This window comes from Leuresthes tenuis, unplaced genomic scaffold, assembly GCF_036924035.1.
Source record: "Leuresthes tenuis unplaced genomic scaffold, fLeuTen1.0.hap1 SCAF_3, whole genome shotgun sequence".
NCBI lineage: Eukaryota > Metazoa > Chordata > Actinopteri > Atheriniformes > Atherinopsidae > Leuresthes > Leuresthes tenuis.
Window position 1 is genome coordinate 17171893 of NW_027325357.1, and position 27734 is coordinate 17199626.

General features: G+C 40.5%; 3 protein-coding genes across 5 annotated transcripts; 1 reads left to right on the forward strand and 2 right to left on the reverse strand.

Annotated features, from left to right (window-relative positions):
• Positions 1-274: 274 nt before the first annotated feature.
• On the reverse strand, positions 275-15461 carry cdkn1a (cyclin dependent kinase inhibitor 1A). 3 transcript variants are annotated; one of them, XM_072382190.1, is made up of 4 exons: positions 15383-15461; positions 14328-14425; positions 1881-2328; positions 275-1777 (listed from the first exon to the last, which is right to left on the reverse strand). In XM_072382190.1, exons 2-4 carry the CDS (start codon positions 14334-14336, stop codon positions 1722-1724), a joined length of 513 nt encoding a protein of 170 aa, XP_072238291.1. In that variant the 5' UTR covers positions 14337-14425; positions 15383-15461; the 3' UTR covers positions 275-1721. The 3 variants fall into 3 exon arrangements, with proteins under 3 accessions (XP_072238291.1, XP_072238293.1, XP_072238292.1); XM_072382192.1 differs by lacking the exons at positions 14328-14425; positions 15383-15461 and adding an exon at positions 4391-4557; XM_072382191.1 differs by lacking the exons at positions 14328-14425; positions 15383-15461 and adding an exon at positions 2586-2708.
• Positions 7905-12234, reverse strand: srsf3b (serine and arginine rich splicing factor 3b). The gene is made up of 6 exons (XM_072382193.1): positions 12108-12234; positions 11135-11345; positions 10892-11032; positions 8911-8949; positions 8737-8823; positions 7905-8580 (listed from the first exon to the last, which is right to left on the reverse strand). The coding sequence occupies exons 2-6, from the start codon at positions 11335-11337 to the stop codon at positions 8553-8555; spliced, it is 498 nt and encodes a 165-aa protein (XP_072238294.1). The 5' UTR covers positions 11338-11345; positions 12108-12234; the 3' UTR covers positions 7905-8552.
• Positions 14689-27262, forward strand: LOC140303429 (S-adenosylhomocysteine hydrolase-like protein 1). The gene is made up of 17 exons (XM_072382189.1): positions 14689-14868; positions 17848-17959; positions 18167-18310; positions 18723-18823; positions 19008-19110; positions 19954-20048; positions 20345-20451; positions 20541-20657; positions 21447-21510; positions 21730-21818; positions 22124-22194; positions 22367-22461; positions 22622-22720; positions 23166-23234; positions 23565-23643; positions 24010-24130; positions 24520-27262. The coding sequence occupies exons 1-17, from the start codon at positions 14689-14691 to the stop codon at positions 24524-24526; spliced, it is 1653 nt and encodes a 550-aa protein (XP_072238290.1). The 3' UTR covers positions 24527-27262.
• Positions 27263-27734: the final 472 nt, after the last annotated feature.

Here is a 27734-nt window from a genome sequence, read left to right on the forward strand (position 1 = left end):
CAGTGAAGTAGTTGAGTAAAATCATAAAGTATCATGAAACTGATATATATATATATAGATCCCGTCTTTCATATATATGAAACTAACCCAAATGATCGCTTTCAGAAATATGTATGTGTAGCGTATATAAATATATATACATATACATACATATATGTATATGTATACATATATATATGTATTATTTTATTTCTTTTGATTGTGCTGCTTTTATTCCCTCCCACACACGTGCAGGAAATGGATCCGAGTGAGACGACAAACACAGAAAAATTGTTTTTGACATTTTATTCGATTTGAATTTTCTGAATTAAACACATTCTAAATGAACAGGAAGCATAATATCTCACAATAAATAAGAATACATTCATTTATAACAGAAAACAACACGAAGGACCTGTGCACAAGCCATCTACAAACAGAAGTGCATTTCTTGTTTTGGGGTAGTTTTTCGCTTTACTTTTTGCCAAACCTTTTGAAAGCTGTCAATATGTAAAGGATTAGCATTACAGTGACCTTGTGTGACATCCATTCAGATAATCTGTCGCAGCAGGATTTGCCAGAACAGACACAAATGTCATGACCATACAGTTAGTCTGATACATTGCAATGTGCTTCCAAACAGAAAACCATGCAGCGTGTGGCTATAGCTTAGTAAATATAACATTTGCTTCCGAGAACACTTTGTTGATTGTCCTGATTGGAGCTTACAATGCCAACACACTGTGTGGTGCCTCGTAAACACCACGATCAGATTTATGTGCAATACTGCAGTGTTCTTTTACAGATGTGCTACTCAACAATGCTAAGTTAAACTATAAATACATGTCTGATGCATACTATTTATATATATATATATCTTTATATTTTCATACGTAGAAGTGCTCCATAGACGTAGTGCTACACCTTTAACTTACATTATCGGTTGTCGTTCAAATGTCAAGACTGGGCAGGGAGCTTTTTTTGCAAATCATTTTACACACTGTAGAATAAAATATGTTTGCACTTCTGTTATTCATAATCTAAGCAAAGCAAATGCGTTTTCAAGATATCGGAATTCCTTGAGCACTCTCCTGCGAGTAAATGAAGGTACATAAAGCACTGTACTCTTTAAAAAAAAGCCCCTGTGATACACATTTAGTAAAAAAAAAACACTGTAGAAAAACAAAAGTGGACTGAAACCAAGGAGGCAAAGCACTTTTCATTCATTCTCTACCGTCTCCGGCCATTCTGCAGCTTTGTTGCAGGGGCTCATTCATTTTGGTGAGCAACCACTGTGAAACTTGAATAATTTAAAAAAAAAAAAAAACAGCGCGACACCTGATATCTGCTCATCCATCTTATCTCTGTCCTGCAAGAGGTAGAGAGTTACCACAAAGCTGAGAAGTGGCTGAGTTTTAAGTGCTGTGGAATGTACAGTAGCAACATGTCAGTTCGCATTTTTATCAACTCCTTGATCCAAATGAGTCCACTGATTCCAGGGATTGCTTTTAATCTTCTCCACTCAAATGTCCCCTTCTTACTACTGGGAAAAGCTCCAAGCCCCTCACATACAGCGTCCCTAATTAACCTTATTGTAGCGATGCATAACTGAGATCCCTTCTGATTTCAGGTGATTTGCAGGAACACGACGTCGTGGTGAGAGTCTCTGCAGAACTTAGGATTCCTGAGCGAGGCACTGTCTGTGTGGTTCTCCTGGAAAACTGGCACATTTGGAGTGAATATCACTCGCCGGATTTCCTCGGCATCCAGACTACTCTCTTTTTAGCCTGATAGAAATCTGTTGAGATTAAAAAAAAAAGAAGAAAAAAAAGAGGATACTCAGGTCAGTGAGAACTCACGAGAAAGGACAAGTCCACTCGTAGAATACATAAAACACGCACCTGTGAGGTTTGTCTGTTTCCTCTTGAGCCCAGTATTTTCTCCCCTCTCTGGTGTTTTCTCCAGGCTCTCCAGGTTGAGTTCACATCTCTCTGGTGTACGGGGAATGTTCTCCTTCTCACTCTGTGGTGGCTCCACCCCTCTTCCTTTGGGAGTAACCTTTGCCCTCTGGCCCTCTGACCGTCCAGCACCAAGCAGACGGGATCTGTAGATCAGTGGCACCCTGGTACCTGGGATGCCCTCCCATTTAAAATTGCTGCTTTCCAGAGGTTTGTCTGAGATGAAGTCAAAGCCCCAGCGGTGGGATGCCTCCTCCAGGTCTTTACTCAGGGCAGCCTGGTACTCCGCCCGCAGCTGTTCTCTGTCCACAGGGCCGAAAAGGTTTCTTCGAGCAGGTCCATTTGTCCTGAGGGTACCCAGGATCCGCTTGTGAGAAGCCATCACTCTGCACTGATAGTAACAAAAAAGACGGGCCCTGGTTAGTTCAATCATTCCAGACACGACAAATTTTCTTGAGCCATCAAAACACTTTGATACCCTGTGTTGCTAAAACCTGAACACAAATTGAGCTGAATTGTAACATCAACCTTACTGTCGAGATAAGGAAATAATAACATATTTGTAATCCGTGCTGAACAACAACAAAAAAAAATGCATCTCAAATATTCTAGTTCTGCCTCAATAATAAAAGGAAGAATCAGGCTCACCATCGTTCCAGTCAGTTTAAGACCTCTTCAGAGAACAAGCAGACAAGTAAACTGCGCAGACTTTTATAAAGCAGAGAGCGACTCACTGAGCCCTCCTGCGTGAATCACTGGTACATGCCTGGACATAATCTCTGAGACATGTAGGGACAAGTCTCACTCGTGAGGTCGTTGCAAGCGCGGAGAGTAACCACAAGATGGAAGTGTCGGACCATCCACGGCCTGTGGGCTGAATTTAGCGACTCAGACGTCACCCAGCAGCTCATCGGTCTTATTTCCTTGATAAAAATCGAAATAAAGCGCTCATAAACCATCCGTCTTTAGCTGTATAACACAACGGCTCTGACGTAGAACCATATCGAGCATAGGAGTTGAACGCTTGACACTTCACTGTAATAGCTGCAGGAAGGAATCAGCTGCGTCTCGGGAGAATAATACTGTATAGTTATCCGGGAAGGGCTTGGCAGAAGTCCAAGGACTTTCTTTTCAGGGAACAATCAAGGAAACAATTCCAAGCCCACCCCGATAATCCAGTTACAGCACAGCAGGAGGTGTTGTCGTAATTTGAGGGAGAAAAGGGGGAAATATCCGATTTCAGGCTCATCGAATTTAATTTGACTTGAAGGCATTTCAATAAAGCTTCAGTATGACACCGGCGTATTTGTTATATCAATAAATATGGCAATAAATCAGGTCTAGCAAGTCTAGTTAAGTAATCTGACTTGCCTCTGGTGCTTTTCCCTGCAAATCAGAGTGAGATCACACACTGTGGCATCTGTCCAAGAACTGCGCTTCATTCATTCTCAGCCAAACTCACGATGAGCGATAGAAAAAAACTCAACAAAACAACATCTATGCCTTCAAATTTTCTGATTTAAGGGACCCAACTACATTTTCCAAAGGTTTTGGACAGTCTGAATGAAAATCTTAGATCTTGTAAGTAGTAATCAGTTTAAGAACTAGTGTCGCTTTTTTCATATTCTGAATGGATATTACAGAGTTTACACCAGCCTTGGTGGTGTCTGATGTTCTGCTTCATGCCACTGAATGAGGTCATCCTGTGATATTTTTAATGCATTTTAAAGCCTTTTATTACGACACATAATACGTGAACCAGCAACAAGTTGAGACAAGTTGGACACCGAGGAGTAGTGAGTTTCAATAATATGTCTGACTGCCACCCACTGTTGGGTCTGCAGTGGAATGGACACGGGAGCCCTCATAATTCCCTCCCTCCTCCATTCCTTGTGTCGGGATGGGACGTCAGATGGGGGGCGGGCGGGGAGGAGTAATTCAAGCAGTGGCGGGAAAGCATTTCTTGCTTTTGCAGCGAGGAACATGCTCGGACCCTGCCCATTTACTACAACGCTCCACGTGAGGCTGGAGCTCGTGTCCACGAGTCAGACAGGGCTGTCACTAACTGGGTCAGAGGGACTCACGCATAGCACAACACACACACACACACAAGCACACACACACACACACAGGCACGCATAAAAATAACCCAGTGCGGCGCCCGGATGAGTTTGGAAGATGTGTGGCAAATGTTTTGAATGAAAAACTGAGATCTGAGACTGTATTGTTCTGTATATATACAGAATGAAAAAGTTAGTCATGTAAATAAGCCATTTGTGTGTTGAACTAAAAACAAAAAACAACCGTATGGCTTTAGAAATAAAAAATAAACCATGCTGTACTCATTCAAAATGCTAGAAAGAAATGAATCCTTCACAGCTGGACAAACTCCAAAATGACAAATCAAAGTTTAAAACCGTCTTTCGGTGTACACCTTCAGTAATTTCACTCACATTTTAAGCCAGATGGAGTCCAGTCCAATCCAGAAATCCTCCTGATTTACAAACAGTTCACCTCCGAGTCTCCTTGTTGTTTTAGACTTCAAGTTTCTCTGCAGATGCGATGTCAGATAAAGCCCGGAGCTGATGTTCTTCAATTCAGACCCTCCAGATCAAACAGCCAATAACTTCAGCGACAAATTGCTCTCCTCCTTCTAGTATTCTCACAGCCATGCACTCGGGCTACACATTTATGAACTACGATGGGCGGGGAACTCCTCACCCGTGCCAAAGGCGGGGTCACCCGGGTCCCACACGTTGAATACACCCGGTAAACACACGAGTACACGTGAAACCTTGGCCCTGAAGTGGAGGAAATTCCAGCTCGGGACGGCCCAGCACTGTCTCACCACCTTCCTCTCAGTGCGCATGTCTGAGTGCAGCGGTTGCTTACGTGCAGTTTCCTGGATGCAGCTTCGTAAACACACACACACACACACACACACAAGGGGACTCATCAGATTTATTTCCACGTCTAAAATCCAGCAAAACACTTTCAGTTTCCGAACTTTAAGGATGGCAACATGCTCCAGGAGGAGCAAGTCTAAGCACTCGGAACTATCACTCAGAAATTCTGCATAGTTCAGAATATTTACTCAAGTCCTACAGCTGCCTACTCATTTGTTGTACTTTAATATTTACCTTCTGGGTTACTTGGCTCCCCTCCATTCCTCCATATTAGGAGGAAATATCACGTGCTGCTTTTAAAATGACTTTTAGGCAGCTTTCAAAGAGAGATTCATTTGCATATGTTTACTTATTGTGCAGTGTGTCGCCCTCGGATATTTTTACACAGTGAAACTGCTTCTTTCAGTCAGTGACAGTCAGAAAGTGTTGAGGTTTACCATTTGACACTCCAGGAGTTGATCCCACCGAGTAAGATAATTTGATATGGCTCATAGGACGACACATTCAAATTAGTTTCTTTTATTGACAGTGCCTCCGTCTGACGACAGATTTTTAATTGTTTGTTCTCAGTATCCTACAATTACTCCTCGTCCTTCCTGATGGACTCTTCCTGACTTCCTGACGTTTATCTAAATGTTGTGCGTTTGTTATAGGCTGTTTAACTGATTTAACTCTGTTTAACTCTTTGTCCTGTCCACAGGCTCTTGGGAAATAGATTTTTTTTCAAATTTCAAACAAATCTGAGACCTGGAAAACTTGAGAAGTCCACATTGGTGACCTAGTGTGCTCAAACGTCTGCTTCACCCACTTCTGTTGCAGAAGCCAGGTCAGTTTATTCCAGAAGTGAGTACGCCATTAAAATTCTTCACGCTGCCCTCAAGGCCAGATCCCAGCAAAACATCAAAACCCCCGACTGCTGGACTGCTGGAGTTTATAAAGGCCTAACAAGTCTGATGACACAATGAGTCCCTTGTTAACAAGTTGGCATACGGGACACCAGAGAAAACACACACACAGACGAGGAAGCTGCTTCCAAAAATGATCCCAACTGTGCAGCATAACCATATTCACTGGGGTTGTGCACCGAAGTTAATGAGGCAGAGCGTGCTGTTTGTGACAGAACGGCAGCTGTTTGCTGCAGAAAAAGCCTGCACATTTGTACCACTGAGTAGGCACTTTCTTATCTTTCAGCTCAAAGGCAGCTGCAGAGTACAGAAGCCCCATCTAATTGTCTCGCTTTATTTTGTTCTTCATCCACTGTGAAGACAGCGAGTGTCAAATGCACACAGAGACTTTGCATGGACACTTTAATTGTTTATCCTGCTCTTCTTAGCTGTATCACTGCACACTTTGGTCATTTAACGCAGTATGCAGTACACTCGTGGCACTGAAATGTTAAAATTAGTTTGATATGAGACGTGGGAGTATGCGTAAGAGCACATCTGAACCAGAAAAAGATCGCTTCAGTCATTTGTGATTGTTGAAATATCGCAGAGTCATGCGCTCGCTTGTTTGCTTTATGTGTTGAGTAAATGAACCTTACACTCTCAGGCCAGGAGAAACACACAGGCAGTGCTGGCGTGTGAAAAAAATGACGGAAGCAACATAAAAGTCTTAATATTCTAGTGTCTGGAGTTGTCCACAGTAAGTACGGAGCAGGTTACAGAAGGGATTTCCTCACATTTTACAATAAAAAAGTTGTTTTCTGACTGTTCAAAAATCCGTCCTCATGATCCAAAGCTGTGAACTTGAGATTAATGAATCACTGCTTTTTGATCTGTTACCCGAACCACATTTTCTGGATTTAATTTGTCTGCCGATTGGTTGGTTTTAATGACTTGCTTTCTGTTGTCTTCAATATGAGGGAAACTAGTAACTAAAGTAGACTTTGAAAAGCCAGCATCCTTAGCCAAGAAATACTCTGGTGGCAGGCGTCTCTCCACACATCAAACCATCACTTTGTTCATTGTACAGAGACATATTTGCTTTTGGAAAGTCATCAGTTTTGCACATTTTGTCTTTATTTTGGGGAACTCCAGGATAAAGCTCCAAAGTGCTGCTAAACTGTGTCAAATGTGACAAAAGCAGCAGGAGAGGATTGCTCAAAACAACACTAACCCTATATATATTCAACTAATAGTGTCTTTTTTTATTCAACAGTTGTACAAACAGGCCTATTTAACCTGTGACATGCGTCACCACAGCAACAGCGGCAGGCAGTCAGTGGAAACACAGCAGGTTTCGCTCTGGGCGGATCCCCGTCACAGTGGCTCTCATGAGTCATGGCTCCGACAATGTGACACGAGGGGCCTGACATAGTCTCGGAAAAGCGCGCGCAGATTCAAGAACGCCGCGTTTCAGTTGTGACGGCTCACGCGGACTGCAGAGAGAAACGGTGACGCATGGGCCAATTCTGGGTGTGACGCAGGAGCATGACGGACAGCGGGAGGATTGTGTGAACCAGCAAACACCAGCAACTGTATTTGTAATGAAACTAGACGATACGTGACAACCTTTCTGATTAAAATAATTGCGGACAGGTTTTCGGTGACGTGTTATCACGGTACAGTACTTTTCTCAGCACATGGGACATTTCCCGATTTAAACTGCATATCTGTCCCCGGGAAAAGGATTCATCTCTCAGTAAAACATAAAAAGGAATAACAAATAATAAAAAGGAAGGAAATCCACAGGAACAGAAAGGAGCAAGAACACGTCAGGCTGGTTTTTGATCACCTTTAACCTGACAAACAACTTGGAGTTCACAACGGTGATGTCGATCTTATCTGATTAGAATTATCTCTATAAATTCCAATCTATCATCTGTAACTCGTAATCTGTCGACAGACAATACAAGAGCTACCAGATGTCAGCTCAAGCGGAACTATTTCCAAGTCAAAAACACACCCGGTCAATTAATGCAAAAGATTTCCGTGGAAAGGGAAATTTGAGTGTAGCCACAGCTCATCTCCACATCCACTAGGGGGCGCTCTCTTGAGAAGAAATTAAGAGCGATCGTGTACAATCTGTCACAAGTGAGAAATAAACACAAACCGAAGAGTAAATTTAAACCAACCTTTATTTTTAATAGAGACCAGTTCACATAGTAAAGACAAAAGATAAACAATGTAAAACTCCATAGGCAAAAAAATCTAACTTCTGTTCATTCATTCTTTTTTTCTTCTTTAAATCAAAGCCAGTTTTGCTTCTTGAATGGGAGTGCCAACAAACCGTGAGCAGATGTATGAAAGTAACAAGAGAAAAATAGGTTGGATTTACACACCGTTAAGAGAGGGGAATTTATCACATCTCCCAGTCCTTTCTTAAAAAAAGGGAAGAAAAAAAAAATGCTGTCGTCTACACAATGAAAATGTGGAACTACTATCACGATGTCAAACTACAGAGTACATTCGTTGACAAAAAGCAAAGGTCAAAGAGATCAACTCTGGAATGCAGGGTGGGACGACTGAAACGATGCTCAGGTGACACTGACGATCCATTCCTGTTCACACCCACTCAATGCTTTTGAAAACAACCCTAAGAAGAGAAAGGGAGGGACACTAAAATGCTTGATTGTTTAAAAAAAAAAACAAAAAAAAAAAATAACAAAACGACCACTTGGCCATGTCCACGTGAAAGTCCATCATAAGAAACAATGGAGCCCGTATAAATGTTCACAAACGGCTCCGTTCACACCTGACAGACTCTTCTACTTTCTGTCATTGGACCTGGAGCGGCTGCGGAGGACAGAGGGAAGAAGAAGAAGAAGATGTTAAAACCAGCTGGAACTACAACCATTAAAGCAGAAAAACAGGTAAGACTACAAAGGACGGGTCACATCATGATGACCAAATATCTTTACAGATTCTAGATTTAGCTTAAGATTTCAGTACCTCCTTGATCGCGAGAAGGATCTAGAAGGTTTATGGTTCCTGTCCCGGGAGAGAGACCTCTCCCTCCTCCTGTCTCTGGAGAAAGACCTGAAAAAGCCAAACCATCAAATTATTTCCTTAAAAAATTAAATAAATAAAAAAATGTATAATATTCAAGTCAGAATGCCGACATACCTGCTTCGGCTGCGGCTGAAGCTTCGCCTGCGTGGAGATCTGCGCGAGGAGAATACAAATGTTAGGAACCAAGACGGTCGGGCTGAGTTGAGCTCCACATCATTTTACTCCTCTTACACTGGGCTACCTCAGCACAGCCCTTTGTCTACGTCAAGTTACTTAAAACGAAAAAAATCAAAGACTTGGTGTCTTTCCAGGGAAACAATTTTCTCAGAAAATAGGGGGAAAAAAAAAAAAAAAAAAAACGCTGGCAACAAGCCAAGCAGCTAAAGATGACAGACGGTTAGGAATTCCAACTCCAGCCTATCCCACAGTACAATGTGCACATTTAAATGAACCTGAGTCCAGTCTGTAATTTGAAGCTGTGTGGGGGGGTCTGACCTGCTCTGAAAGGCTGACCGCAACACCAAAGTCAGCAAAATGGCAGTGATTTCCCCCACTCATAAAAAGCGAACATTGTACTGTGGACTAGCCTTCGCTTGTGAAATTAAAACAGACGGGGGCCATCATCTGTATGAACCTGGTCCACTGCACTTAAAAGAGAGAAGATAATACGGAGGCTTGTAGAGCCTTTATATCTATCACAGGCAGTAAGTGTTGAGAGACAACCAGGCTAAATCTCATACAACCAACACAACAGATTTGATAGTCATGGTGGGGACTTAAGAGTTTTGAAATGGTATGACCTCATAATTCTGCTCAGAGCCTCAAGACGTACCAGATTGTTATCTATCATATCAAAACCTCTGGAAGCATGAAGTTCCAGATAGTTGATATGGGACCAGTCCCCTTTGAAACAAGAACTATAGAAATGGTGGACGATAAAATGAAAAACCTAAAATAAAGAATGACCTTTTCAAACCAGCTGTCCCTTTACTTTTAAAACTGTTATCAGCAGTGTACTGAATGAAGCAGGAAAACTTACTAGTATTTTTGGATTTCAACAAGCTAGATATGACGAAAGGGAGGCAGACTGTCGGCCGGGTAGGTAGAAATGGCTGAATAGGACTGGCCAGATGGTGGCAGGCAGATGGGGGCTGCTTGTGGCTTTTTTCCTGCTTTAATTGGTAAGCTGAAGGCTGCTGCCGGTAGGTTGTAGACTTTTGGGAACGTAATACGCTGATTGGTCGGGAATGTGAGGTGGGCTGCTGCCGTTTGGTTTAAGGTTGAAGGAGGAGGAAGATGAGAACGGCATGCTGAGGAACCAATGGGCTGGTGCAACCTGACGACTGGCCATGCCTGGGTCATGTGACAGCACCAGCCAAGCTGATTGGGGCACGATGATCAGCAGTCACATGATGCTGAAAGAGGACTAGTTGACTGACTCAGAGGGTGGTGAGAAGAGGCATGGTGGTGGCTCTGCAACGGGTTTCATTCTTATTAATATAGATGAAAAGTAAAAAGCATCCTCAAACAAAAAAGGAAAAGACACATTTGGTACTTTCATCCCCCCAAAACTTTAAACAGGCTATTCTTTTTCCGAACAAAGCACTGTCTAAACCTGTTTCACATATCTATTTTAGCCACTATGTAGAAGCTCAAGGTTGAATGCTTGTGTGCGCACAAAAGAATGTGCGCACTTTAAAGCAGCAGTGATGCCTAGAGCAACTACTACGTCTTGCATGCCATACTTAAGTTAAATACAATAGAGATGTCTTTCCAGTATTTTTGCAATAGAAAAACATCCCTATGCAGCCACAAAGAAAGTCATGAGTCATATCAATATTTGATTCTGAAAGCCTGTTTGGTTCCTTGCACCCAATGACTAATGTCAATGAAGATGAAACTGGAAGCCTTGAATAACCAATGTATAATCAGCAAGAGAAAAATCACAAACTCTAAAAATGCCTAAACTGGAAGACCACAAGCAATTATCAGGAAAAATATTATGGGCAAGAGAGGTCAATGAATAAGCAGAAGAGGGATAAGAGTACAGTAGCTATCCCCGATGGCCATCATCAAATAATAACATGCGGGTCACCTTCGCCTGGGAGGTGGGCTTCGACGCCTGTAGTCGTCTCGGTCTCGAGGACGCCTGCTCCACGAGGGGGGAGCGCCACGGGTGCGGCTACGCTTCTCACCATTCGACAGCTCCACCCGCACCCGGCACCCACACAATGTCCTGTGAAACAAGCAATTGTCGTGTCACAGAGCATGTACCAAGACAAACCTGTTTCCACTCTTTTGTTTCCTGCACTTCTAAATCTGCCCGGCAGACACCCACCTTCCATCCAGTTCGCGCACTGCATCGGTTGCGTCTCTGGGATCTTCAAACTCTACAAAGGCAAAGCCTGGGGGGTTCCTGGCCACCCAGACGCTGCGGAGAGGACCGTAGTAGCCAAACGCCCTCTCCAATTCAGTCTTGTTTCCATTGTTGCCCAGATTTCCAACATAGACCTTGCAGTCAAGAGGACAGTCGCGATGCATGACTGTTTCTGAAACATCAAGAAAAGAGTAAGTTAAGAGCACAGCAATTTGTTCAACCGAGACTTAAAATAATTAAATAGATATTCCATCCTTCTAAAGAGTTAGTTTGCAAAATAAAACCAGCTTGCCACACAACATTATCGTCTATATTTCAGGAAGTGGAATACATGAAATCAGTGAAATTAGCCTTCAAGTGGGATACGAAAAGTGTCTCGTGCCGAATTTAATTTCATTCATTTGCCTACACTAAAATTCTTAGTTGTGTATAAATTATACGTTTTACCTAATTGCTAAAAACAAAACACCACAATATACGTACATTTTCCGAAAACTACAGTTTTAATCCATCTGCATACTGCTTTGCGACCCGGAATTTGACCTACTTTTTTTTTATAACAGTTTTTCGCAGCCAATGCTAACTCTAGCTAGCAATAACGTTATCCCCGGTTGCTACAAAAACAAAAACCCAGGACTGAAATAATATTACATTCAACATCATCTTTTAATTGACACGTCACCCATGTACAGCCTTTTACACGTGGAAACTCAAGGTAGATTACAGTTAAAAAAAAAAGCCTATTCCCGTCGGAGTAGCTAAAATGGCTGTCCTCTTCCGAGGCCTGCTGTTAGGTAGCGGTACTCGACTAACAACCACGGACATCAAACAATACACCATGTGGTTGCGTAAATATGGTCAAAGCACCGGAAATAGACATTTTCTTAGGATCTTGTATGAGACACATGGTAGATTTTGTTTGCAAAAACTGTACCTTGTTTGATGAAATTCACAGCTCAAATGATCAACGATTCTCCCGCTTGTTTGCTCCTCTAGGTTGTCGATGGAAAATGGCGTAACGGAACATGCGCTTGTGAAAAGGGTTCCCAGGATGCTGCATCCGGGTGGGCGGAGAATCTCATCTCCCTCCTCTTTTTAGCCTTTTGTTCTGTTGCAGATGAGTGTTTTGAATACCAGAGATGATTTATCTCGACAGAATGAATTGCTGGAATATTTAGGCATTTTATTAAAACGTTTTAGATGTTGACAGAAGCGGGAAATGAAAGCGGACTGTAACAAAGGAACCTGAAACTGCAATACTGCTTTTTAGCCCAGATAAAATAATTTAGTGTGTATATATATATGATTAAAAAGTTAAAAACTTATGCAAATGTTTCAATCAAACAAATCAGCATAACTTTTAAACCCAATGCAAATTCAAAGATACTAGGCAAACAGAAAATGAGAGTTTTGAGTTTTGTTAGATTAAAATAGCTTGTTTTTATGTAACTTGCAGGGCAAGTAACAGTCATCACGCCTGTAAACAGTACACAGACACACATCTACACACAGTCTCTAGGTTTTAAATTACAAGCTTTTAAACTACATACACTCAAGTAACTCAAGGTTTATAGTTCTAAATATTTTAAATCGAATTTTCTGTCTTGATTAAATCATTCTGCAGCCCCATGAGGTTCAGTTATTATGCACAAGATTAAATTGAATGAAATATTGAATATCTATTTCTTTTCTTACACTGAAAACTGAGTTGTAACCATATAAAATTTGCTACCAGCCACATACTGCTTTGTGTTTTCGACTCATATCCATAAACAACGTCAACTGGTATTTAGCAAAGCTATGTTCATTTCAAGATTGAAGTTTAAACAAATCATAAGACGTGATCTGTGTACTTCCTACTTTATAGCAGTAACAGCATCACTTACAGTCTTGATCAATGCAACGCTCTTTTTCTTTTGGAGTTTTTTCAAGTGTCACAAGATTCAAGAGTTTTATTGGTCACATACACAATTATACATGGTACAAAGTGCAGTGAAATGTATTTTTGTGCATGTACTCCTTTGAAGAAACATATATTGAAGAATACATCTGAGAAATCTATAAGAAAAGGTTGTGCATTCATGAAAAATATGGATTATAAGAGAAAAAAAAGATGCAGTTATGTGCATTAAGACATAGGTGAAACTTCCAAAGGTGTAGTGCAGTTTTTTAAAAATTTTTATATGTTATTTCTTTACTGATTCTGTTGTTGTTTGGTATGCCCCTCTACCCAGCCTCACTGCATAATGTTTTCACTTAAGCACTTCAGACTCAGGTGACGCTTGCTCTGGCTCAGGTATCCTTGTCCCCTGTCCCATATGACCCAGTCTCACAGATTTTAGCCCTGGCAAACCTCCTGTGAGATTCAATGGAGCATTTAGACATCATTAGATGAAGTACTCCTGTGACCCCTCTGCATAATTTTAATGATTCTTTTAGTGTTAGCCAGTCCTTGTAATCTGAGCCGACTATTGTTACTTCCCTCCAGAAATCCGCTTGCACAATTCGGTTTGAATGCAATCTGTTCCTCTCAAAAGCAGAGCCTAGGCCTTCCTGTAGGGGGCTGCAGAGTATCTGTTCCAGTTACAGCCTTTTCTGTGAATATGCCAGCCAGAAAGGCTTCGCGAGAGAGATCTTAATGATGCTCTCAGATGCTCTCATCTTACATCTGAGAGCATCATTAAGAAAGAAAGAAGAAAGAAAGAAAAAGTCGTTGGAAAAAGTAAATTGGGGAGGATGGTGAGATGTCTAAATGGAATATGTAAAAATAAATTCAGTTAAAATAATTAAGATTTGGGCTTTGTGAATTTATTCTTCTCATTCTTTTGAAAATCACTACTTAATCCAGTGATATGCCAGTGGATATTTCCTGGTAGTACTTTTTCTCGTAAGAGCATATCATGCAAACGAATACAGATAGTGTACTTGACGTTATTATTTTATAGTATGGAATTGGGAGGATGCCATGAGAAGAATGAAAGTAAAGAAAGTAATTAAAGGATACATTTCTTCACTGCTTTATGAAAAGATGACTTTAGGAAATAGTAGTGTAATAACACTTAACATGTCACTTTCGGTAAAAGCTAAATTAATTGTGTAAACGAAACGTCTATAACATGGTGTTATCATTGGATTAATGTATTTTCCCACTTACCGTGAACATGACACGCCCCAGCTGCCTGTTGGTAACCGCCCACAAAGTTACTCAGCCAGGTGACAGCTGAGCCAACAGGCAAACAGCACGACTCCGACCTACGCAGCGAAACAGACAACGTAAAGACATTTGTCAGCGCCAAACAAGTTGGGAACACACTACCAGTTACTTTCTCACTGCGTTTACTGTATTTTTATGCATTTTTTAACATGCACGTTATCTAAAAGCCTCTCTTCCGTTTGCTGTTGTGGAGTAGCCAGCTGCTAGCAGTGGAGGACATTAACGCTAGCTTGTGACGTTACTACCAGCCTCATCGATTGTTGTAATTCTGTCCAGGTGAGGTTACACAGCCGCCGTGAACATGTCGGAGCCGGCCGGGGATGCGAAGCTGGAGGTGAAGCAGGCGAGCAAAGAGGTGAAAGAGAGCGAAAACGCTGCGGAAAAATTCTCAGCCATGACAGTGAGCAAAAATAGCGAAATGAACATGGGAGAGCTGTCGTCGGCGTTCAGCGCTGTGCCCACTCACAAACCAGTTAAAAAGGTAAGACTTCTTAAGCTACCGTAATTGACAGTTTAATGGCACCACGGAGGACATTGAGATGTTTACGCCGACATTATACCGTGTGACACTACGCTAAATATAGTGTAATGTAAATATTGTCAACCATGTGGGTCACTCTGGGTTTAGCTGTGTTTTCTCTTTTGGTAAGTTGTAACTTGCAGCCCTTGCAGTTGAAAAACCTCCCAAATAAAGTGCTCCAGTCTTTTAGGAAACTGAAGGAAGCATCTCAACCATTCCCTAGCAAGATAAACACAATGAACAGAGTTTTTAGTAAAGGAAATCCTTCCTATGATCAGTTTATAACAGGCATCAGTATGAGATGCATCAAATATGTGTTCAAAGGCAGAGAATACACCTGAATGATAAAGTTACACTGCTGTTGCATGTTGTGTACATGTCACAGCGCCACTGATAAGGTTTTTAAAACATTTTAAAAAAAAATTATATCATATCTCTTCATATAAATGGTAATGATTTAAAAAAGCAAACTTACATTTGTGATTCAGATAAGTTAGATTTGTTGTAACCCATCTTCCCAGATGTACCTCAGGAGGCTTGACAGCCTGTGCAGCATGCTACCAACCTCTGTCCTTAGACTCTCAAATAGATATAAGCTTCTTTATTCTTTCTGTGGTCAACATGCTCTCTCTCACAAAGAAACTATTAACTGAGCTATATCAAGCTTGGTGAAACAACAGATCAATTTGTTCTATGTGAAGGGAGATGTTACCCGATGATTAAAAGGAACAAGGAAGAGTTCTGCCTTGAATTCCCAAGGCTTGAGAATGGGGGAAGTATTTGCACAAACTTCATTCAAGGCAGGCTAAAGTGGACAGATTTGAACTCAATGCATCCTCCCATCATACTCTGCAGCCCAAGATCTTTAAGCCAGTTTGGCTTCCTTGTCTTGATTTCACATCCTCATTCTCTCTTTAGAAGGACCTTAATTCTACTTCAGACTGCAGTTAGTTTGGCAAAAGAGGGCAAACCTGTTTAGCTGTGTTGAAAGTGATCATGATCAACACAACGTTTTTGGGGAAACTTTAACACACGAGGCAATTTGACAGTTGATCAAATGGAGTTTAGCACACAGCAACAGAGTTAACATAAAGCGCTTCTTATTTGCTGTAATGCCTTGTCAGATCAGAATATGCAGCTAATTCCTGGAAAATATGACGGCTGCGGTCATCTGTCACGTCAGGTTCAGTGTAGCTTTAGTCCACTTAGAGGAAAGGAGTCTTTATTTTCTCTCCTTGTGGTTTATGGCCTCCGTGCTTCAAGGTGAAAGCATTGTTTCAGCACAAGAATAGTTATCGTGTGTTAACATTTTTTATTCAGTGTTATGTCATGGAGTCAATATTTAAGGATTGATGGTTATTTTGAGTTACAAGTTGACAAAATACAAATCGTGGGAATAAGTTGGAGAGCTTTTAGGTACCAGCTTTATTCTTTGGCTGCTATTCAAGGAAGTCAATTAAACAAAGTGTTTGTTATTTCAGTTGATTTTGCACCACTGATATTATTACCACACTAATCTTATAAAACTAATCTTATAAAACGGAAACAAGGAAACAACAGCACTTTGATGTTATTTGTGACAAGAGCAGAAAGGAAAAGAGTTCCTTGTAAAAATTGCTAAAGAGTTGCAGTTGATTTACATTTGTTCATTGTATGTAAATGGCCCTTAAATTCACACAAGTATAAAATATCCCATTTTTGAGATGGATATTGATAGTTTTGGTAAAATACATCAGCCCGTAAGACTTCTGGATTCTGAAACCTTCACTGTTGTGTCCAGGGGGAAAGTATGTGGTGTCTTGTCACTTTAATCACAAGAAAACCGCTTCACATTGTTCTTTGTTGCCAAGTGTTTAACTGGTATGTGGATCATTTTCAGTGCCAGCCTTAAGCCTTTAAGCAAGTCACTGAACATATGAGAGGCTGACTCTTATTGAAAGATAAAGACATTGAGGCTGAGAGATATTAATGATGGGGATACCTCACTCACAGTTGTGCACTTATCACAGGATAAAAGTCTGTCGGCTGATTTATTATGCCTTAATCCAATCTCCCCATGCTCTCCTACACTTTTGTTGAAGACGTCTGAGACTGTAAGAAAGTGAAAACGACTCATTCTAAAAAAAAAAAGTGCTGAGGTGTGTGAATGTGGCCCGTCTACTGCTTCATACCTTTACTCACAGGTTTACATGAGAGAAGATAACGTTGCGGCAGCACTCTCTCGGGTTACTTTCATGCATGCAAAATCCACGTCATCAAAATTTTATGTTTGCTGCTGTCATAGAAATGAGCTGAAAGGACAAAAAGTTACATACACACAACAAAAAGATCATCTTTGTCCTCTTACAGAGACACGCACACTGGTTTCTTTACAAAATGCAAAAAAAAAAAAAAATATATATATATATATATATGGGCAGCTGATGTTTATGCAGAGGCGTAATAGCAGCAAGCATTGGAAACACTTCAGGAAAACAATGCCACCATCTAATATTAAACTAAGTAAGGATGTTCACAATCACCACACAAGCATAGGTTGGATTGCTATGGAGCTGAGGAAGCCTCTGAGTGAACACACTTCACTGTTTGATCGCTGTGTTATGAGTTGGTTGAGCAGCTTTTTGAGCGTTCTTCTTATTCTTCCGCATCCAGCCCAAGTTTTCTGACAGCTTAGACATCTATTTATGGCAGTAGAAAAAAAAAAAAACAAGCTTGGCAGTTTTTTTTTGTTAATTCAAACTCAGTTGAATCTCAATGTCCTCCAAACAAAACCTCCAAAAATATGAAAACATCGTTGCTGCCGTTTCTGCTTCAGAAGGACTTTTAAGTGTACTTTTGCCAAATGCTTAAATCAGTACCCAACTGCTTACTTTTTCAAGTTTTCAAGTTTCCGCTTTAGACCTTCTCTGCAATGATAAGTGTTACTTTTGTCTTTTTTAGCAAATTCAGTTTGTGGAGGAAAAGCAGGAGTTCAGCAGGTTCCCCACCAAAGCAGGCCGACGCTCGCTGTCCCGCTCCATCTCTCAGTCATCCACCGACAGCTACAGCTCAGGTGAGGTGGAGAAGGATGCGTGTTTGCACCCGAGTTCAGTTTGTCTGCAGTGCATTATTTGGCATTAGTCTCACTGTTTTCTTATCATTTCTAATATGTTATTGCTGTTGTTGAGTGAACTTTTACGACGTGGAAAAGACTTTGGAAGAGCAAAGTTATTTATTTATTTGATTTCAGTTTCATGCGTGTCATAATTTCACATTGCAGCTGCATCCTATACGGACAGCTCTGATGACGAGACTTCACCACGGGACAAAACGCAGGTCAACAGCAAGGGCAGCAGCGACTTCTGCGTCAAAAACATCAAACAGACGGAATTTGGCAGACGTGAGATTGAGATAGCAGAACAAGGTAAAACAGAGAGAGGACAAAGTGGCCTCAGTATTTTACTTGAATGTTGTCTAAAGAATCTAAAGCACAGAAGGAAAATCTGTCATGATGGGTTACTTTAGGCAAACACTTGAGATTTCATAACTGTCGTGACTCCCTCGGATTTGTTTTCAATTGATCTAATTCAAGAATTGAAAGCCTAGTCACCTGTTATGCCATGTCACTACGCACATAGAAACACAAGTTTAAAAATTGTGAGAAGGTTAGGCAACAGATTTTTTCCCAAAGAGTGCTTTTTATCCAGCTACATCTTCAAAAAGTCTCTGTGGGTCAGTAGAGACGCAGTTGTATTTGTGTTTGAAATTGCTGTCTGTCCCAGACAAACTTATTTGATTTATAAGTTGTTTTTTTTTTAATTTCGTCTTGTTTTTAGATATGTCAGCTCTGCTCTCACTCAGGAAGAGAGCACAGAGTGAGAAACCATTAGCAGGTGCCAAGATCGTGGGCTGCACTCACATCACTGCTCAGACTGCAGTAAGTTTTCTCTCTGACATCGTGCTTAAACGCCCCGGTAAGGCCTTAGTGTGTCTTTGATCAGGATGGGTTGTTCGGCCCATTTGAATCCCTCTCTGCTTCGCTTTCCAACTCGTCTGAAATGACTACACTTATGAATTGTCTGTAAAGCCTGTTGTTGAGTTATAGCTGTGCTTATTCTCAGGTGCTGATTGAGACTCTGGTGGCTCTCGGGGCTCAGTGCCGATGGACTGCATGTAACATATACTCGACGCAGAATGAAGTCGCTGCTGCTCTGTCAGAAACAGGCAAGCAGCACAGCAGACTTATTTATTTATTTCAAGCACTCAAACACCAGAGATATACTGTATACAGGAAAGTCTCTTCTGATATGTGGAAACCTTTCTTAGCATAAACAATATTCTGATCCTTATAACCGCACATTCAGACCATGTATTCTGTATAATTAGTTTTGTTATGAGGAGAGGTTTGCTTGTTCATCTCATGTCCTCTAAAACCAGGGTTACTGTTTGAAAATGTTAAACACTCACACATTCAGCCCTGCAGAGATAATGGGAACACGTAAGTATTTCCATTTAGTGAAGCAGTAGCTCTTCTTGAGCCCTTTTTCTCGGTTGCTATGTGACTGTCGAGGTATGTGCTAAATCTCCACTAGACCTTTTGAGATCTGGCAAGCTGAAGGATTCGCAACTCTGCTTGGATCGTGTGCTTTTATGGGGCTTAGTTGTTGTAATTTATCAGTTTGAATCATCTGCTCCAGGCTGGGTTGTTCATTAAACTGTAGAGAACTGAAAAAGTGCAACCGTCTGCCATTATTGAACAGTTCAGCTGGCTTTTTCTTCCACTGATGATATCATTGTTTCACTGGAGCTGCAAGTATGACTTTTTTTGCCTGTACGTTATGTAGACTGTTGGCTGTTTGCTTTACGGTTGAGAAAGTAATAACAGTAAGTGCAGTACTAGTGTTTCAGACAGATGAACTGGAATCAGCTGAGGAAATTGTAATCAGATTCCATGTAGACTCTAATGTAGTCTTTTCAGCAGCGTCTCGGTCTTAAAGATGACTGGGATATCAGAGTTTATTGTTGTGTAATATTCCTCAATGTTATTACCCATGTGTGCCGTTTCAGGTGTGGCTGTGTTTGCCTGGAAGGGAGAGTCTGAGGATGACTTCTGGTGGTGCATTGACCGCTGTGTCAACGCTGAGGGTTGGCAGCCCAACATGGTTGGTCCCCAGTCTTTTTCTGCCCTTGTGCAGGGACAGTTTATGCAGCCATGAAGTGTAATATATGAGTGACAAAGACAAACCTTTGCCTCAGACACCCATCAAAAGATTGGAAGAGTAACTTCTCCTTCATGAATTGTTGTATTTGTATGGCAGTGTGTTTTTTTTATTTTTTTATTGTTCATTTACTTTTTGTCTATCGACTGAAAGGGAGATGAGGAAAAAAAACGGCAGGCTCTGTAAGAGCACCAGTGGTAAGAAAATAAACTCCATTTTTATTTCCTGTACCTTTTTAGATCCTTGATGATGGAGGAGACCTGACACACTGGGTGTACAAGAAATACCCAAACGTCTTTAAGAAGATCCGGGGCATTGTAGAGGAGAGCGTCACTGGGGTTCACAGGCAATTATTTTTTTTGGTCAATTTGAAACTTTTGAGAAGATCAACTGTAGTTGCACACAAACATGTTTCCGCCTCATTATTTTTCCTAGGTTGTATCAGCTTTCCAAAGCTGGGAAACTGTGTGTGCCGGCTATGAATGTAAACGACTCGGTGACAAAGCAGAAGTTTGACAACCTGTACTGCTGCAGAGAGTCTATCTTGGATGGGTGAGTAAACGGTTGGCTTTGATTTATTGGCTGTTGGAAAGCGTTACAGAAACATTGTCCGACTTGCACACGAGCTCTCGTGCAGTTGGACTTTACAGTGACTGATAATGTTAAACGAGGGTTAAATAATTGAAGTAGTAAGCTGTTGATACTTTCTATTGATTTTTAAACGTCCCCTTTTGATCACAGCGAGGGAGAGAAATCTGTGGAGGACTTATTCAATTCTGTCAATATAAAAAGTTGTTGTAGATGACTGTTCCTTTTCTCAACTATAGTCACGCAGTCAAACATTGACCACGAGCAAGTTCATCACACCTGGTTATTTAAAACAAAGCCACATATTCAGTGAGGGAAACTGCTACATTTCCCATGTCTCTGTTAATTATCGCCTTGGTGACATAATGGATACTCTATTCTTTTACAGTGTCTGCATGTGTCTGTATCGGGTCAGTGCTTTCCAAGCTAACCACTCCTAATTAGTTGCTCTTCCTTGAGATTAATTATCAGCAAGGCCCTCCTCTGTCTTGTAGCAGGTGTTCTATTGCATGCAATACTTTACTAAATGTCAGGAACAAAAGGCTTGGAGGGGGGGGGTTTGAAGAAAGAGCAAAGCATTTTATTTGAAGTCGGTAGATGGCTTTGTTGCAGCGTTCGGTTTGTCTTTTTGATGCACAGAATGCCAAATAACATCTCACTGCGTATCATTATACAATTGCCAGATTTCCATCCAGACTGGCAGTTCTTTCACTTCCACAAAATGTGCTACTTTTGTGTCTCAAACCTCTCTAGCTTGAAGAGAACCACAGATGTCATGTTTGGAGGCAAACAGGTGGTCGTCTGTGGGTATGGTGAGGTGAGGCCCTTCTTGTGATTTTAATCATAGCTATTATAGATAGTCATGTTGAGACAACTCTATACTAATAGCTGTCGTTACATTTGACAGGATTCACATGCCCTTGGCTGTATCTTTTTCTTACTACTCATAAAAAAACAACTAAAATTCACATAACATTGATTAGGCATGTCATACTCAGTAACCACAGTGCTAACTGTTTATATTCTGCTGTTTCAGGTTGGAAAAGGTTGCTGCGCTGCTCTGAAAGCTTTGGGAGCCATCGTTTATGTTACTGAGATTGATCCCATCTGTGCCCTGCAGGCCTGGTGAGGAAAATAACAACTTGGATGATCGCCATGCTCGACGTGTTGACATACAGTATAAGAATAGAGGGGACAGCTGCAGGAGCAACAAACAAAAACCTGCTCAAGCTGTCCAGAAAACTGCGTTTTCGTTCATGATCTTAGGGAAAGATTGTTGGATAACTCATATTTAGTTTAAACTCAAACCTACCGGGGAGTCCCGGTCTTCGGCCGAATCGATTTGCATGCCAGTAAATGATAGCTATGTCCTGTTTGTCATTGCCTCGCTAAAGCACACTGCTTAATCTCCTCTGTCTCGTGTTCAACAGCATGGATGGATTCAGGGTGGTCAAACTGAATGAGGTCATTCGCCAGGTTGACGTCATCATCACATGCACTGGTAACCTGACTCAAAGCCATACTGGTGTACTCAAACTGGCATGGGATTACATTTCAGAGCATTTAAATCTGTTGAACATGCCATTCAGCTAATGGCCCTTGTCTCAAACCTGTTAGTTATGTGCTCGCTTCTGGATGATAAACACACTCATATGATGTGTGTCTGTCTGTAGGCAATAAAAATGTGGTTACCAGGGACCAGCTGGATCGAATGAAAAATGGCTCTATTGTCTGCAACATGGGACACTCCAACACTGAGATTGATGTGGTAAATTTGTTCTCCATAGTTTTTAAAGTTGAATCTATACTATGAAATAAGCTGCTGTAGTTTTAATCGTTTTGTACAGATGGGTTCAAATAGCATAAAAAGATCATTGTTAGACTGTCAGAAAGACTGATGGGATGACTTATATTCTCAACTCTTCCAGGCAAGTCTTCGGACCCCTGAGCTGACCTGGGAGAGAGTCCGCTCTCAGGTGGATCATGTCATCTGGCCCGATGGCAAGAGAGTTATCCTCCTGGCCGAGGTGACCGACCACATCCACGAGTCCTGCAGTCATGTTATCAGTCTTATGTTTACAGCATCCATATAAATGACGTGTTAGTCTCATTTGTGCAAAGGTTTATAGTTGTTCAATTTGAAGCAACTGGAACAAAAACAAATATAATGATGTATTAGATTAAGGTACTACTATTCATAAAACAAGCCAGCAATCTTTTTCGTTTGCCAACTGTAGATGGAAATCATTAGTAGTTGTTTTTATCAGCACTTTATTTGCTCTTATGAGTTACTATGCTTAATAAAACAGGTAATGTATAGAAAAAACCTTAACTTAAAACTATTTTATATGAAGCTTAAATTGTTTCCTACACTCTTAGTAGCTTCTTACCTATTTTGACTTTTTTTTTTATATATATATGTATATCATGACTGCTTTTTGAAGCCTGATAACGTGTTGATTTGTTCCACAGGGTCGTCTTCTGAACCTCAGCTGCTCCACCGTCCCTACCTTTGTCTTGTCCATCACAGCCACCACTCAGGTCACATGGCAGCTGAAGCCACACTATCTTTTATTATAGTTCCCTGGTGTTAGCAGAGCATGTGGGATCCACTGTGCACTTTTGCATTTTCTGTAATTATGTTGCCATCATGGCAGATAAGCTCTTGATCTGACCTGGAAATGTCACAGTATGCAGGGCACTCGCAGCTAAATGCTGCCTGTGCTCACAGACATGCTCTGTTTTTTTTTTTTTTTTTGCTTTATAATCAGAAGTTAATACTTTTGTTTTTTTTCCGATTCATTAAATCATCCAAGAAGGTCAATTAAATGATGAGTTTTAACAGTTTTATGAATGCACGTTTGTTTTCAGGCCCTGGCTCTCATAGAGTTGTACAATGCTCCCGAGGGACGGTACAAACAGGACGTGTATTTGCTTCCGAAAAAGATGGGTGAGGATATAAATACTTAACCACGGCCATTAGTGGGGTTTTTTATGTTCAGAGCTTACAAAGCAACATTACCGGTACTCATCTGTGGGCTGTGGGACTGAAGTGCATCAACCTATTTTCCCTGCCACACATGCTAGTTTAAAGATTTCAGTTTAAAATGGTGGTTTAATGGAAAAGAAAAGAAATGAATCTCCAAGCTTAATTTTGTATCCTGATGATGACGGAGTTTTAAGTGATGATCTCAATCACACCAAGCTACACCAAGCAATAAAGCTTGGTGTAGTTTTACCAGCGAGTTGATTTTCAGTGTTGGGTGTTTATGAATGTGAACGTTCTTTCTCTTTAACTAATCTCTCTGTATTTCAGATGAGTATGTGGCCAGCTTGCATCTGGCCACTTTTGATGCCCACCTGACGGAGCTTTCCGACGAGCAGGCAAAATATCTGGGTCTGAACAAAAACGGTCCATTTAAACCAAACTACTACAGGTACAGTTCTGCACGTTTTCAAAGGTGAAGTGTACATGTATAGTTGGCTGCAGCACAGAGGGTAGAGTGCTCGTTTTTAGTTTTATCCCCAACTTCCACGGTTCACTCGTCAAAGATGCTGAACGTGGGCTTTCCAGTGTGTTTCTCACTTGTAAATCACTTTGGATAAAAGCCCTCACTAAATTGAAAATATAATAAATTAAAGTTATTCATTTAACTGTTACTGCCATACAAAAAACTCATACAAAATATTCTTACGTACCTATAGTAAATACTTATTTTACCAGACTAACAGCAATAAAACCCTTTAAAACAAATTCACGCAAAGAAAAAAAAAAGTTATTTCTATGTGACTCCTCTGAATTGCATCTGTTTTTTGTTGTTAACAGGTATTAGGCTGTGAAACACACCTCAGAACCTCCAATATGTGGACAGTTTCTGATATTCCCCGCCCTCCAGACAACAGGATTCATATATGCTGTTTCTTTCTTTCTTTTTTTTTTTTTACTCTCCACAGTTTGCGCACCTTTATTTAGACGTATGTTAGCGTCCGCAGCAGGTTTTGCTTTACTGCAGATGTCACTCAACTGACTATGAAAAGATATTGTAACTACAGTGCTCAGATGACTGATGAGAGGTTTATTGCACGTGTTTCTAAACCTGCTGGTTCCTGTCTGATAGCCATTGAACGATGTATGAATACTTTGTGCCAAATGAGAATAGAGGGTTATAGTTGCTCTAAAATGTTAATGGTCAGAAATCAGTTTAAACCAACTAAAGTTTTAAAACTTGCATACATATACACACGCACTGTAGTCCTCTCTGTAATGCAAAAACAAAGCTTGAAATGCAACACCCAACGCACTTTGCTGCTCACTGAACTTTTTGTGTATGAAACTGCTTACTCCAATTTCCCATTTCCTGATGTGAACCGACGTAAAACTCCTGAATGGTGAAAACAATGTTTTGTTCAGGCGTACGTGGACCAAATCTGAGGTGAAAAGCCAGTAAATATTGGACTGCAGTTCTTCATGTAGGCAGAAATGTGTCTCTAATTCTTCTGCGATCTTAAAGCACGCAGTTGATTCCTTAGAACCGAGAAAGAAACGCATAAAAACAAATTTTTTTTTTTTGGAGTATTTCTACCATTCAGTGGCCAAAAATCCCATCGCTGCTGCTTTTAAAGTTTTCTTTCTTCTTTGACAATGAAGCACTTCTTCTCATAAAGACATTCCGTCCATCAGAGAGAGAGAAGAGATGTCCTGACCTTTAAAGTATTATCACTTTGATTGCTAGCCTGCAGATCTGGGCAAAACAATAAGTTTGGTTCTTTTTGATGATAGCAAAGATGAGAGTAGACCTGGTCATTTCTTAAAAATGTCTATGTTTTAAAAAAATGTCCATTTATGAGGTTTTGTGTTTGGAAAGAATATTTCCTGCACCTCAGGGCAATAAATATATTTTTTACCAGATCTGCACTATATGATCACAGCATCCATGCATTTAATGTCACATTCTTTGGACATTGTTATTTACAGTAGTACCACAAACACCCTCTGAGGTTTTGATACTCATCTGTTCACCGTGTACTCGTCTGAATAGTACTTTCACAGTGATGTGTATTCTGTGTTTCATACGGTGTGTTTTTACTGTACACGCAACAGCGTCTAAGGAGCTACTCGTGGTATTTGTCATTAGATTTCTCACAGGACTCTGGACTTGTTTTAAGTAGAGGATGTCTGTTTTTCTATTTTAAAGACTGTAATAACAGAAAAGTAAAATCCTTAAACACACTTTCATACAGTATCGGCACCTTTAACCAGGCAGATGTGTTGGCTTTACCTTCTATGTCATCTTGTGGTATTATAATGTAAGTATTTTAGAACACAATGTGCAATGTTCCCTGGAGACCTGTATTATTTGAAAGGCTTAAGCACTGTTTATGAGGCTTGCAAAATGCACACAATAACATTTACCTCTCTATATTGACATGCCATACATTTGAAATCGAGGGTACATTTGATACCTTGGTTGAGTGATTTGTTTTAGTGTGCATAGTGTTGTGTCTTTCTGAACTGACAGCTGTTTAACACATTTCAAAATGCTGTGTGTGATACTGGCGGTTTTGAGGTGACCCTAAGCCTGACAGTATTGCTGTCTCTACCGAGTGTCCGTCGCCTTGTGATGTTCTAAAGGTGGTGCTCCACAGTGTTTTCACTGTTTCCTATTTCACTGTCACCCTTGGAAAAACCTTCATCTGAATATAAAGGTACCTGCTGTGTCTAATTTGTGCTGTAATTTTAAATGAACAAGCTGATTTGAATGGTTTTGTCTTGTTGAGTTTGGAACAGTGGCCCAGAGTGCTACTGTGAAGTGCTAACATCTTTGCACTAACAGCTTTAAGGGCATTGGAGCCAGGGACATTCAGTGAGGACATCACTGTCAGTTAAATGAGTGCTGTAACCATGGTTACTTGTCATCTGACAGTGCGTTGTAACTCACAGTCATTTCTAGTCGCACATAGCGCTTTGTGTGTTTGTTTTTTTTTTTTTTCGTTAATGCCCAGATGGCTGTTAGTCTGCAATACTCAGTAAAAGCTATGCAGCAAAACACCCTCATCCCTTCTTCTGTCTAGTCTTTTACTTCTGCAGCTGTGGTTAGTTGTTAACTCAGTGTTTCACTCAAAAATTGTCTGTTTATTACTGTTTTAGACGACAGTAAACAAAATTTTTATGGTCTCCTGTTGAAAAATGTTGACATTGTACATTTTACCTCCACATTTTATTTCTTGTAACAACCAAAATTTTTCATTTTTGGATGACCTGTGAAAACTCTGTAGTGATTCCTTTCATCTTTCACAAATGTGTTTTACTTTCTGAGACAAATGAATGTGTGCAAACGGCTTGATTCATGTCACGTTGATTTTGATCAGCATACCACTGTGATTTGACTGCAGAACATTGCTGCATTTGGATCCAAAGTTCTGCTAATCAGATATCGGCTATAGTGTTGACCTGTATATTCAACACTGTCTGTAGTTTGAGTGATTTCATCAGTGTACACCCTTTTAGATTTTATGTGCACAGTTTTCTTTAATAACAATAATAATAAAGAGTTATTATTTAAAATTGATCTGGATTTGCATATTTTCATCCATCATGTGCTACTACGTAGGCATCGGATTGAACGCAGCCTGATAAAGAGGGCAAACAAACAGCAAGGAGCTGTAATAAACTTTATCAAACTCCAAATAAAAGCTGAGACTCCTGCAACAGATTGTGAGTCAGCTGCTTCCAAATTTGATCAAATAGAGGTCGACACTGAAGTGTCATTATTAGTAATGAAATTCTTGGACTCCGAGCATCCTCAAATACTGCAACTCTGAACTAATTTGTTATAAAAAAAAAAAAAACAATGCACAAAACACATTGTCAAAAAGAAAAGAATATAAATGTAAAATAAGAATAGATTTGTCAAATATTAAACAAACAAACAAAAAAACTTTAAAATGGAAGTGAAAGCTACTACTTCAGTCACTGAAACTTCTCAGAAACAGTGGCAACTTCTTATATAAGCTTTAAACCATAAATCCGCACTGAGATAA

What these genes read in the sequence shown, in the direction of transcription:
- srsf3b (XM_072382193.1), bottom strand. Translation starts at nt 11,337, where the DNA reads ATGCATCGCGACTGTCCTCTTGACTGCAAGGTCTATGTTGGAAATCTG. An exon ending in TTCAGCCGCAGCCGAAGCAG is followed by an intron (nt 8,824 to 8,910) that starts GTATGTCGGCAT and finishes TGGCTTTTTCAG; the next exon opens with GTCTTTCTCCAGAGACAGGA. An exon ending in TCCTTCTCGCGATCAAGGAG is followed by an intron (nt 8,581 to 8,736) that starts GTACTGAAATCT and finishes TGTCCTCCGCAG; the next exon opens with CCGCTCCAGGTCCAATGACA.
- LOC140303429 (XM_072382189.1), top strand. Translation starts at nt 14,689, where the DNA reads ATGTCGGAGCCGGCCGGGGATGCGAAGCTGGAGGTGAAGCAGGCGAGC. An exon ending in GATTGAGATAGCAGAACAAG is followed by an intron (nt 18,311 to 18,722) that starts GTAAAACAGAGA and finishes TCTTGTTTTTAG; the next exon opens with ATATGTCAGCTCTGCTCTCA. An exon ending in CGTCATCATCACATGCACTG is followed by an intron (nt 22,195 to 22,366) that starts GTAACCTGACTC and finishes GTCTGTCTGTAG; the next exon opens with GCAATAAAAATGTGGTTACC.
- cdkn1a (XM_072382190.1), bottom strand. An exon ending in GAAACAGACAAACCTCACAG is followed by an intron (nt 1,778 to 1,880) that starts GTGCGTGTTTTA and finishes TAATCTCAACAG; the next exon opens with ATTTCTATCAGGCTAAAAAG.